The sequence below is a fragment of the Rutidosis leptorrhynchoides genome, chromosome 6, assembly GCF_046630445.1.
Source record: "Rutidosis leptorrhynchoides isolate AG116_Rl617_1_P2 chromosome 6, CSIRO_AGI_Rlap_v1, whole genome shotgun sequence".
Taxonomy (NCBI): Eukaryota; Viridiplantae; Streptophyta; class Magnoliopsida; order Asterales; family Asteraceae; genus Rutidosis; species Rutidosis leptorrhynchoides.
In genome coordinates, this window is record NC_092338.1 from 67,818,404 (window position 1) to 67,831,950 (window position 13,547).

The following is a 13,547-nucleotide window of genomic DNA, read 5'->3' on the forward strand; positions in this document are numbered from 1 at the left end:
ATACACTTAATGATATATTTACTTATCATTTAACATAATTAACCAAGTGTATCAATATCTTAATATGATTCGTATGTACTTAGTAAGACGTTGTTATAACGATAGTCGTTATATATATCATTTTCGAGTTTCTTAATTTAATAGTCTCATTTTTATGTATATAACTCATAGTTAAAATACCTAATGAGATACTTACTTGTCATAAAATCATGTTAACTATATATATAACCATATATATGTCATCATATAGTTTTTACAAGTTTTAACGTTCGTGAATCACCGGTCAACCTGGGTGGTCAAATGTCTATATGAAACCTATTTCAATTAATCAAGTCTTAACAAGTTTGATTGCTTAACATGTTGGAAACACTTAATCATGTAAATAACCAATTCATTTAATATATATAAACATGGAAAAGTTCGGGTCACTACAAGAATCATCTCGATCATTTTGGAAACTAGCATTTGTATAACATCTAATACTCAACTCTTCTTCCAAACCACCATAAACCAAGAACATATCTTTAGTTTTCCGCAAATACTTAAGAATGCTCTTAACAACAATCCAATGTTCTTCACCTGGATTCTGTTGATAACGACTCGTCAAACTCAAGGCTAACGATACATCAGGTCTAGTACATAACATGGCATACATAATGGATCCTATAGCCGAAGCATACGGAACACATTTCATTCGTCTTATCTCATCAGGTGTGATAGGACTTCGAGACTTACTCAGTGTTATGCCCTTTTGTAAGGGCAATGCTCCGCGCTTGGAGTTTTGTATGTTAAATCTTCGTAAGATTTTGTCAATGTATGTACTTTGACTCAAACCAATAAGCCTTTTAGATCTATTTCTATACATCCTGATTCCTAGAATATACTTAGCTTCTCCAAGATCTTTCATGGCAAAACATTTTCCAAGCCAAGATTTGACATCTTGCAAAGTTGAAATGTCATTTCCAATAAGTAGTATGTCATCAACATACAAGATCAAGAAGACAACTTTGCTCCCACTAGCTCTAATGTAAACACAGGGCTCATCTTGGTTTTGAGAAAAACCAAACTCTTTAATTTTCTGATCAAACTTAAGATTCCAGCTCCTGGATGCTTACTTTAATCCATAAATGGATTTTAGAAGCTTGCATACTTCAGTAGGATGCTTAGGATTTACAAACCCTTCCGGCTGAACCATATATACATCCTTGCTTAGGTCGCCATTTAGGAAAGCAGTTTTGACATCCATTTGCCATATTTCATAATCATGAAAAGCAGTTATGGCAATAAGTATCCTAATTGATTTAATGCTCACGACTGGTGAAAAAGTTTCCTCATAATCAATTCCTTGAGTTTGAGTATAACCTTTTGCCACCAATTGAGCCTTAAAAGTGTTTACATTACCGTCCATGTCAGCCTTCTTCTTGAAGACCCATTTACACCCAACTGTTTTACAATTTGGTAGAAGATCAACCAGGTCCCATACTTCATTTTCTTTCATGGACTGCATCTCTGTATCCATAGCATCTCACCATTTTTCAGATTTTAAACCTGATATGGCCTCACGGGTGCTAGAGGGTTCATCATAATCTCCTAGATGAGATTCATCTGAATTAATCAGAAGATTTAACCTCTCAGATTGATGAGGAGTTCTACTAGATCTACGAATTACTGGTGCAACACGTTCTGGCTCACCAACAGTGTGTTCAGCTTCAACGTGCGGTTGGCTAGTGCCTTCAGAAGGTATGTTACTTTGTGATTCTTGAATTTCTTCAAGATCTACTTTACTCCCGCTGACTTCTTGTAAGAGAAGATCTCTTTCAAAGAATTCAGCAAAACGAGCAGTAAACACTTTGTTTTCAGCTTGGTAGTAAAAGTAGTAACCCATTGTTTCTTTTGGGTATCCCACAAAGTGACATTTGATACCTCTGGGTTCTAACTTGTTTGAAGTGTCACGTTTCACATACGCTTCACAACCCCAGACTTTCAAATAAGACAACTTAGGACTCTTTCCATGCCATAACTCATATGGTGTCTTTTCTACCTTCTTGGTTGGAACCATATTAAGTATGCGTGCAGCAGACTCTAATGCATAACCCTAAAAAGACATCGGTAGAGTAGTTAGACTCATCATAGAATGAACCATATCAAGTAAAGTTCGATTCCTTCGTTCTGACACACCATTGTGATGTGGTGTATAAGGTGGAGTGAACTGTGAGACAATCCCACGATTCTTCAGGTGGTCCAAAAACTCTTGACTCATATATTCTCCTCCCCGATCAGAGCGAAGGGCTTTAATGGTCTTTCCAAGTTGATTCTCTACTTCATTTTGGAAGATTTTGAATGTTTCAAAAACTTCATGTTTACGTTTCAGCAAGTAAACATAACCATATCTACTATAATCATCAGTAAATGTAACGAAATATGATTCTCTATTTCTAGATGGAATATTCTGTTCAGCATAAGGACACCTGGATTGGAAACCTTAGATGGAATATTCTGTTCAGTTGTTTTGAGCATCGAGTGCACCTCTGCCAGAGATTTCTCCCAACCTTGCATATTGTAATTCATCACAAATTAGTGATACGATTTTGGTAGTGAAGCCAAAACCGTGTTCACAGCCAAGTTAGGCTGCAAGGTAGTTCCAAGTTTTTCCAATCGGTCAATGTAGCTTTTCATTTTCAAGACATGAGAGCTTACTGATTGACCCTCCTCTATTTTTCATATTTGAAGAAGCTTATAAGTTTCATATAACTCTTAACTAGCCTGTTTCTGAAACATATTTTTCAGCTCAGTCATCATATCATATGTTGTACGATCTTCCATTTCCTTTTGGAGGTCAGAAGTCATACTAGCAAGCATGATCAAAGCTATCTTCTCTTGCTCATCAAACAACTTCTGATAAGCATTCTTTTGAGCAGTAGTAACTGTCTCAGGAGGAGCTTCGGGTAAGGGTTCTTCAATTTTGTTCAACTTTCCTTCAAATTTAAGAACAATTCTCAGGCTGCGATACCAATCAAGGAAGTTTGAACCTTTAAGTTTCTCCTTCTCCAACAAAGAACGGAGGTTGGTTTGGTTTGTGTTTTGATTGTTTGACATCTGCAAAAGAAAAAGATTCAATTTTAGTATTTTCGATATTGTACTTTAATAAATTAACTATCCAGGTTTTAATATATTTAAAAATAATTAATTTACGAAAGCCTAATATCCACATAGAGGTTCCATAACTACATCTGTTGATCAGCTAGTAATTATAGAGTCTATTGGTAGGTAGCGGTTACCAATTGCATTACAAGTGCAACTCTTAGATCTTTATGGGACTCAGTAATATGTGTAGTTCAATAAACCACTATTATCTACTAGCATGTTTGTCCCATCCTTGCCTCGAACTCAGATCTCACCGTGAATACGATTAAGTCGTCCAATTTGAAAATAGTGAAAATTCAGCCTAGTCTCACTCGTAACTGAAAATCCACCTCGTGGCCATAATTCAATTAGGTCTCACCGTAACCAAAAAATAACGAGGAGTGTTTGCAAGCTCATTGGATGGCATGACTTAAATTTGAAGGGGTATTTTAAAAATGTTTGTGTTAACGAATAATGCATGCACACAAGATTCGCTACACTATTTGTTAAAAATCATTTTAACCAATTGTATATATGTCGATCGTGTTTATGCGCCTAGTTTGTTATTTTATTTTATGTGTAAGAAATAACAAATACACAAACGTGTATCGTTTTAAAACAATTTTAAAATATTTCGGTCATATATAATTTGAGTTTCAAAATCATTTAACTTTAAACTCGTTTGAGTTTAACTTTTTAAAATCATCAATTTTAATTTTTGAAACTGTTGCCTGTTTTATTTGATGCTTTCATCAAAAATATTTAGCATATATTCTAATCAACAATTATATATAAATGCAAAAATAAAACACAACCATATCATGCATCTCACACACACACACACATAGCCTAGCCCGAAAATCCTATTCTCGATCCCATGAGCCGACATGGGATCAAGAGGTCAAACTAAGGGTAATATCGTAACTCCCACTTGATTCAAGAATCAAGTGAGAACTTGACAAACGCCATCGTTGTCAACTTGACCTGTTCACCATCTTCTAAGCCAAAAGCATGTTGTATTTTATCTTCAATCTTCATCTTGTTACATTTATTTAACTTTGAAAATACAACTAAACTAGTACTTTTACAAATTGAAATAAACTTAAATACGCTATTATAAAAATGAAAAATAAATATAATACAACTTTGACTTCAAAATGGCCTTTCTAATAATACAAATAATCAACATGACATAATATTGCCGTATTCAATAATCACAACAATCATACATAGGTCGGGGCATTATGGGCTATGTGTGCAATCACAATTCTAATAACTACATTATTAAAAAAAACTACATATGGCTTGTCCATGGTTACAATGCATGTGTACAACCATGGAATGAAATAAACAACAATTATTCAAGCCATAATAAATTCAAAGTTTATAACAGTGATATTTTTCAGATCTTATTTGTGTCTCATGAGGTTTAATTTAAAACAAACATGTTGAAATTATATATAAAAAAAGTTTTTACTTTTTACCAATTTACCATAAAACTAGATCTGAAAAAAATCACGTGACAATTAAAATGGTGTAAGAGCGGCTCTGATGCCACTGATGGAAAACCGTGTGTACTTTCAAATCAAATTAACGCAGCAGATAGTTAAAATAAACTTATTTTACATTACAAAACATACACACGATTAACAGTTCCACCAAGATCCAATTACACCACTAGTAATTGTCAAAATATATAAATTCATAAAGTGAGTAAACGTTATACCTTTCTTGTAGAACTTGATTGATGGAGAGAAACTCACGATCAAAAGTATGACCGTCTCTTTGGATAGTCCACACTACACTTCAAACGACCGTCAATGGATGCTAGTCCAAACTCAAGTAATTAATTATAATAATCAAATTATTATAATAACAAGAATTATTCTTCGTATGTGATTTCTTATTACTTTCTTGAAGAAGCAAGAAAGAATGCGCAAGTTGTTTTAGTATTGTGCAGCAATAACAAGAATTCAAAAGGAATCCTTTCGATCTTCTATATTTCCTTTTTTTTATCGGACAACCCTCTACACACAAATAGCCAAGCCAATATATATTGTGTTTGTTAACTGACTTTTTGTTTTCAATCGTGTACAGCTATTACTCCAATATCAATATAGATAGATTAATAATACTTTAATATATACTTACTCCAATATCATATATATTAATAATACTTTAACTGATAGTGGGAAATTTCTTCCATGATTTCCATTTGACCACTTGCACATAATGAAAACAATTGTATCATTTAATTATAATTACTAATTACTAATAATTAATCATTAATTTAATTAATCATTATTAATTAATTCATAATTATTATAATTTATTTGTTCCATTTCTTGAGTAAAATATATATATATATATATATATATATATATATATATATATATATATATATATATATATATATATATATATATATATATATATATAGTTTGACGTCTAGGTGTATATGTGTGTGACCCCGAAGGCTCAAATGTATTTAGCCATATAGTTATATGTTGTACATTGCACATTAATCCTTCAGAGCCAACAAGAATTTGATGTCTACATTGTGATATATGTGCTCATTTATTCACTTATGCTATTGGCTTTAAATAGCCTAGAATTAACAACAAAATAGCACTATCCTAACCAACTAAATAAGTGACACCACATTCCACTAATGTCACCCACCAAATTCGGTCAACATGGATATACCAATTCCTATTTCAAATTAGCTAAATAATAATTAAACTACTAAATCAAACTTGTGATCGACACATTTCAATATCCTAAATATTAATTTACTCATTAAACCAAAGTTGCACCATGCACTTTTAATTAAACATAACCAATTAACCCAACATGTTGAAGTCGACCAATCGTTTCGTGGTATCTGGTGGAACGGGTTTTGTTGGTGCTGTGGTTAGGTAGCCTGATTAGTCATCGGGTAAGATTGATCCGGTCAAGGTCGGTGCCTCGAGCTATCATCATATGGGTTTATAATTTGGCACGGTTGAGTTTTCAGGTCAACATTCTATTTCGGCTCGCTGTGAGGTGGACAAAGGTTGTAACTCTTCTACATTGAAGAGTGGTTGTGATGTTCTTGGTAAAAATGCTTATGTTGTTCCTGATGGTAGTGATGTTCCTGTTGGTTTAGTTGATACACCACACAATTTAGGGCTTAAGTTTTCTCCTTTAACTAGTGGTAATATTGAACATGTTGATTATTCAGTTAAAGGGAGTGATGTTTTCGGGTCCAAGTCGATTGTTTTTAGAAGTGAAGTTGAGCCCACTTCAGCTCCTGTTGGGCCTGGGTTGGGCTCAGGTTCTATCTCTGAATGTGTTGATGCTATTGATGACAATATTACCTTTGCGGAGAGATTGACACGCTTGAAGAAAGAGAAGAAGGAAAAGGAAAATGCACTAAAGGCGAGTCTAGAGGAGGCAATAAAAGTAGATAGGCATTTACCGATTTTGATGGGGTGGAGTGGAAGATCTTATTGTGACTGCGAGGATTCGGCGTGTAAAGGTTTTTGGAAGTCGTGGTTTGTTTTAAATAGAAAGGTTCCTAGGGATCTTTTCGAAGGCGTGAATTTGCGATCAAGACGGAATTTAGCATCTACGTTGGGATCTTTAAAGCTCGTGGATCATGAAGAAGATTTGGAATATGGGGATGCCATTCAAAACTTGTTTATGGCGGGTAAGGTAGAAAAGAAGAAGAGTGGTGGTGCGGACCCGATCAATGGCGCTTCGTCGGGGTTGACAAAGTATGGTATGAGTGACGAGGCATTTGCGGCTTTTGATACTATAATGACGAATATGGCCGAGAACGAACGGTTACGGTGAAATCCCACCTTCGTCGGCTAGGATCAAGAATCACCATAAGCGTAAAGAGAAATTGGTTCAAGGTGCCGAAATGGCTAAATTCGGCGTGTTCATTAAGGACATTTGAGTTCCTTTTCGGTTCGTGTAACTTGATTCGTTGTAGTCTTTAGTACTTGTATTGCATTGTATCGTGTTATTAGTTTTGGTTTGGTTTCGAATTTGGTTAGGAGAGGTTCAGTATAGATAGTTTGTTGGTAGCCGCTTTCTAGGTACGAGCCTCACCGGGGTTTCTTTTTTGTAATTCTTGTTGATTTGTTTTTTCTTTTTGAAAGCGTTTTCCGTTTTATAAAAGTTATCCTTATTTCGCCAAAAAAAAAAAAAAAATCCACAACGAATGCGACAATCAGACTGATACTATCGCCTTCTACATTGCATTCTTTGGTAACAATTTATGTACATATTTTACTCTAAACGCCTCTCAATCCCCCTATCAGGAACATTGCAATTATATAAAACAGAAACATTGCAATTATATAAAACTCTCATCATCTGGAACCAATTCTGTTATTGGTTCTGTTAACGGCTTAATATGCTTTTCGAACTACAATGATGTTTTTCACCTATGGAACCTTTGTCTCTCTTCTGCCTTACTAACTTTCTCTGACAGTAATAATACTCCAAGCGTTTGCGGAAGTCGCTATCTCTCTTCTGATTTCAGATTCGGGTATGATCCCAAAACTGACGATTACAAGTAATAATACTCCAAGTTTTTGTTTTCTATGATTTACCGGTATACTCCCTTTACTGAAAAAAGGTAGTTATCATGTAAAGATGTATATGAAGCGCCTTCGAAGGGTAAAGAATTTAAATAATAATCAGCCATACATATGATCGGGCGTTCATAACAACTAACGAGGGAGGCGGACTAAAATGTTATCATGTGGGATGAACATTTGAATTTTTCTAGAGCGATCTTTTAATTCTTTGAATAGAGAGAAATGTTATACTCCGTATGAAGTATATGGGTGGATATGGTCAGTAAATTGCAGCTATTCAATGTTTATATTCATCCATTTTGGGTATATTTTGACACCTTTTCTTTTAACATGACAAAAGAGACCAGACTGAGCATTTAGTATATGTATGACATATAATATGCTGTTTTTGATTTTCAGTTGTTGCAATTAAACTGAGTTGAGTAATTTCTTAAATCTCTTGAACTAATTAGGAAGTAATCAATTTATTGTAAAGATGATGTATTTAAGTATCCATATGTTCAACTTTTGTTTTCTTTAATCAAATTTATTAAGATTATATGCTAATTACATACGATCATAGTCCAAGCATATCCCTTTGTCCCATTCTTGCCTCCATCTAAGCCCTGTCGCAAACAAGGATATGGATCATTGAGACGTACGTACGCTGGAAAAATATTACGGAGTAACATGCATAACGATATTGTTACGAGTCTCACTTGCCAGATGTTAGAAATCGGATATGAATTGACTGCCGGATTCGTTCTTGAATCGTGTAATCACTGTCTCTATAAAGTATTTCGACCCTACGATTGCCACAGTTGCACGAAATCTTTATAGGGATCAAACAAGAACGCAATCAGTGTTTTGGGCAACGAAATCACTGATCAAATTGTTAGAGAATTTGTGTGTGTTTCTGTTGGTTTGATGAATGCAGAATGATGAACAAAAACGTTCATTAAACTGTTATAGGAAACAGTTAAACCGAAAGGGTGTAACCCTTCAATTTTGGCGGGAAATTCGGGTATACCAAAAGATGCAACTATTCGCTTATACTCATTCGGATGCAACGTTTCTATGTAACGAATAGTGCAAATTCTGTTGAGGTTTCGGGGCGCTGCCCCGAGCCCCGCGAGGGGCGCTGCCCCCTCGACCCCTGCCCGCTCACCTGGGAGCGGGACCCCAGCCAGGGGCGCTGCCCCTTGGACCCCGCCAGGGGCGCTGCCCCTTGGACCCCGCAAGGGGGCGCAGCCCCCTTGACCCCCGCATTTTGCGCGACAGTTAGTAGCCAACTCTTACGGGCGTGTACTCCACACTCTCCGAACCCGTTGGTAAGTATAACTAGCTAACACCTGCATTCAAGTAAATCGCAACTAACTAAAATGTACGTTGGAAGACACTAAAATCACCAACACCAGATTAAACATAAACTTAGAATTAAGCTGCAACCAACGAATGGCTGACACACAAGCAGGCGTGATATCCATAAGGATTTTAAGGTGGACCTTGCTTGCATTATTCTAAGGATGCAAGTAGCTAGAAGAAAAGTTCACATGGAGATGGAAATAATGGTACTCTAGTATTTGTCGACTCCTTTTTTCACAGCTGTTAACAGTATGGTGCAGTCCCAAGTCGATTCGTCTTTATTTTTATTTGGTGTTATATAACTACATTTTGATCTTCATTAACAGTTATCAATTTAATAAATAGGAATATAGAAAACATTATCAGTCGTTTTTTTACTTGGTTTTGAATTAATGTAATTACAGTGATAAGAATTAAGGTCTTTACAATAAAAAGAGTATGGAACAATTAAGCTACTTTGGTTCTCACACTGTAATCTAAGCCGTATGTTTGTTCTATGAATGGCTGTTCCTTTAACTGATAGAATTATGATTTTGAGAATATAGGATTTGTAGGATCTATTTTAGGTCCACCAACATGTTTGGTGGACCTTAAAAAGCGATCCTTCAAATGGTATCAGACCGGGTGGCACAAATGTAATCGACCGCAACGGTTCAAATCGGGGTGACTTTGGACGTGACCAGGGGATAGGTCGTGGATCCGTGAAAAGTCGAGATGTAAATGAACGTGTCCACGGATTAGTTGCGTTAGGGAACTCTTGACCTTATATGTAGTACATGTTGATGGACATAAAAAGCGATCCTGCATGATTCAAACAGCCAACCTAGTTCATACACAGATATTTGTTATCTGTTGATGGGTCAACTTTGTCACTTAATTGGCACCTTAATTAACATAAACAAATTCAGCACCATGCATATCTCACTCTCTGATCCATCAGTTTCTCTTAAACTAACTCCACACAATGATATACATATTATGAAGATATGAATGTATACTTATAAACTTGAGTATGCAGCACATATATTTTTGTTTGGTGAAGCTGTCAAAATATATTTCAAAGTAAAACAGTGAGTTTAACTGATTCCAAACTAAAATCCATAAAATGCTAAAATAAAATGATATGCCAACTAGCATAATTTGTCACCTCCAATATGCACAAAACAGTACATGTGCCCTAACTTCTTCTTTTGCTCTCCCAATTAAAACTTTTTGTTATTTTCCTTTTTATACACATGTACCCTATAAGTAAATAATGCAAACTTAATTAATTTATACAGAGTATGTAATAAAACCACACACCCATGCAGTCTATATAACAACATCTTCATTTCACTTCATTTTACATCCACCATAATGGAGTTTTCAAACAAGCTTACTGCTCTTTTGTTGATCTCCATCTTCTTAGTTTCTTCAGCTAATCCAAATCCAGTTGTTCTTGATTGTGGACATTGTGGCCACCACCATCCACCAACCACAAAACCGCCAGTTGAGCTCCCACCTGTTGGCCCAAAACTCCCGCTTCCACCCGTCCCAAAACTCCCTCTTCCACCACTCCCAAAACTCCCGCTTCCACCCGTCGGCCCAAACCTCCCTCTTCCACCCGTCCCAAAACTCCCGCTTCCACCTGTCGGCCCAAACCTCCCGCTTCCACCCGTCCCCAAACTCCCACTTCCACCTGTCGGCCCAAACCTCCCTCTACCACCGGTCCCCAAACTCCCTCTCCCACCTGTCGGCCCAAACCTCCCGCTTCCACCAGTCGACCCAAAACTCCCTCTTCCACCGGTCCCCAAACTCCCGCTTCCGCCACTACCGAACCTCCCTCTTCCACCACTACCAAGCCTCCCTCTTCCACCACTACCAAGCCTCCCTCTTCCACCACTACCAAGCCTCCCTATTCCACCTGTCCTTAACCCACCGACAGTCGGACCACCAACGGGGAAACCTTGTCCACCACCGTTTACACCAGTTCCAGCACCTGCAACATGCCCAATTGACACTCTAAAACTTGGAGCTTGTGTGGACCTTCTAGGAGGATTAGTCCATGTTAATTTGGGTGACCCAGAAGTTAACAAATGTTGCCCAATTATATCTGGATTAGCAGAACTTGAGGCTGCAGTTTGCCTGTGCACAACCCTAAAGGTTAAGCTTTTGAACCTCAAAATTTATTTACCAATTGCTCTTGAGCTGCTTGTTGCTTGTGGCAAGACTCCTCCTCCTGGTTACACTTGCTCTATCTAAATTACCAACAACTCCATCAGGTAACATTCTATACAGATTTATATATATCATTATCATAAATCCTACACATTAACCCTATATTTATTTCTGTATGTTTTCATGCACATGCAATGCATTAGTACTTTTTTTCACTACAATTTGCAATGTAACTGTAGTACTGTAGAATCCAAAATTGTGATGTGTACCAGATACATGATTTATAGAGTGCAACTAAGGTCTAACATAGTCATTATTTGAGTACTTATGAGAATGCATGAATTTTTCAGGGCTAATTAGTTGATGGACGCGTTGATGAAATCGCCATGAGAGGATCTCGATCGCTAGCTTTTGTAATTTGTCTTTTATCTTTTAATTGAACAGCAATTTTTTTATATTAATCAATTATTGTTTGAAGTTGTATATCAATGATCAATAACTTATGCAAGAATATATATCATCAATCATTGAATCAAGGATGTTGTTTTCTCGATGTTTAGTAATTTAATTCATCTTAGGTACCATAACTAATATCATAAACTTTGCTATTAGAATCCATACTTAACAACTATCCATATATGTGAATTAAAAATTAACTTCGTTAAATGTACTTTACGTGAATTATAACTTCGCTTATGTAAAGTATGCACCATTTTGTGTGTGTGTGTATATATATATATATATATATACCCTCATCATTTGCACGTAGCACACACGTTCGGGCGGAAGCCCGAACCCGATCGACGGTCCCCGGGAACACATCTATTCGGGCAGTGTTCCTGGGTAGAGGTCCGTGAACGAATCCAGTAGAACCTCCCTGTAAGGTCAATATATACCAGCATTATTGGTGTTCAATTGTTTTAAAGAAAATCATGTTATCCGTAAGGATCGAACCCATGACCTCTCCCTATCTCATGACACAAAGTACATGGGGAACCGTTGGGCACCATTTTGTATTAACGTCAAAAACAAAATTGTGTTAACGTCACATGGTTGCAGAAGGTACATATAATGGTGATGGAGATCGATAAAATGTAGATGTTAATCATATAGATCAAGGACGAAATACAAACTTTTGATGTATATATTTTTTCTTTTTTTGAAAATTGAATTTATGATGCTACGATAACTACAGACCTGAAACAGAACAAACTGATTTAGTTAAGGAATAAATTGCATGTGACATCATTTGTAATTTCGTGACAACATTGGGAATGAGAAATTGCCTTTTAGGGATCAATTGGGGGACCATTATTGTATTTGAAGTACTGCACATGAACTTTGTTTATCGTTATTCCCTTCAAAACTTGTGGTGCAATATTTCACATCTCAAGTTTCTTATCTTCTTTTTAACATAATGCTGCGATAGTAACTATGAAAACTGTCATTATCCAACTGAAAATGTTATAATCTAGTATCTACAATATGTTACTAAAGTAGCATTTCTCTAAATATACCTAACAAAATAAATTGTGCCACATTTAACTTTCAAATCTTAATTTTGGATTGATGTCAACTCTAATCCAATTATAGAACGATAAGTAACTAATTGTGAAAACACATATTATATGAAACAAACAAAAAAATAATTATAATGCGCGCGCTCAAAACATATAGATGTGCCATTCTTCTCATCTCTTCAGACTTTCAGCACGTTCTGTGTTGCAGGAGGATATATCGTTACTCTTCTCATTGAGTCCAAAAAAATTGTATAAACATATATTTTGAATGCAAGATACCTTATTTGTTGCCGTATTTCATGTAATTGGTGTTTGGCATTGAAACATTAGCCACGTCTTATAGTTCATCACTTGCAATTAAAAGGGGTTAGCAACTGCCAAATAATACTAGAAAGCAAGGTTGCAAAATTCGCTATTCAGGGATTAATCGGTCGGGACTTTAGAAGGATTAATCGGTAATTTGGGGATTAATCGAGGATTAATCGGATTGTACTTTATACATTTATATATTAAATTTTGAAAATTATGTGTAAATATAGAAAAAAACCATAAATATAAAAATAAACTTTAACATAATTGTCTAAAATTATTTATTTTGCTCAAAAACTATAAAGTTCAAGTATAAATTCATGTTAAAATGTTAACTATTTTTTACTTTGACCGACTTTGATTACCAAATTCGTTTTTGACCTATCAATTGACGTTGACCGTTTAATTAAATGGATTTTTGGAAATCGGAACGGATTACTCTTAAAAATGATTAATCGGGGATTAATCAGCGAATAACCGGGTTTTTTACAACACTTCTAGA

At 35.8% G+C, this 13,547-nt stretch overlaps 1 protein-coding gene across 2 annotated transcripts; it reads left to right on the top strand.

Moving 5' to 3' along the window:
- Positions 1 to 10,415: 10,415 nt before the first annotated feature.
- Positions 10,416 to 11,767, top strand: LOC139853357 (uncharacterized). Of its 2 annotated transcripts, XM_071842746.1 has the most exons (3): positions 10,416 to 10,877; positions 10,926 to 11,320; positions 11,567 to 11,767. In XM_071842746.1, the coding sequence occupies exons 1-2, from the start codon at positions 10,416 to 10,418 to the stop codon at positions 11,298 to 11,300; spliced, it is 837 nt and encodes a 278-aa protein (XP_071698847.1). In that variant the 3' UTR covers positions 11,301 to 11,320; positions 11,567 to 11,767. The 2 variants fall into 2 exon arrangements, with proteins under 2 accessions (XP_071698847.1, XP_071698846.1); XM_071842745.1 differs by having other exon boundaries at positions 10,416 to 11,320.
- Positions 11,768 to 13,547: the final 1,780 nt, after the last annotated feature.

What these genes read in the sequence shown, in the direction of transcription:
- LOC139853357 (XM_071842745.1), top strand. Translation starts at nt 10,416, where the DNA reads ATGGAGTTTTCAAACAAGCTTACTGCTCTTTTGTTGATCTCCATCTTC.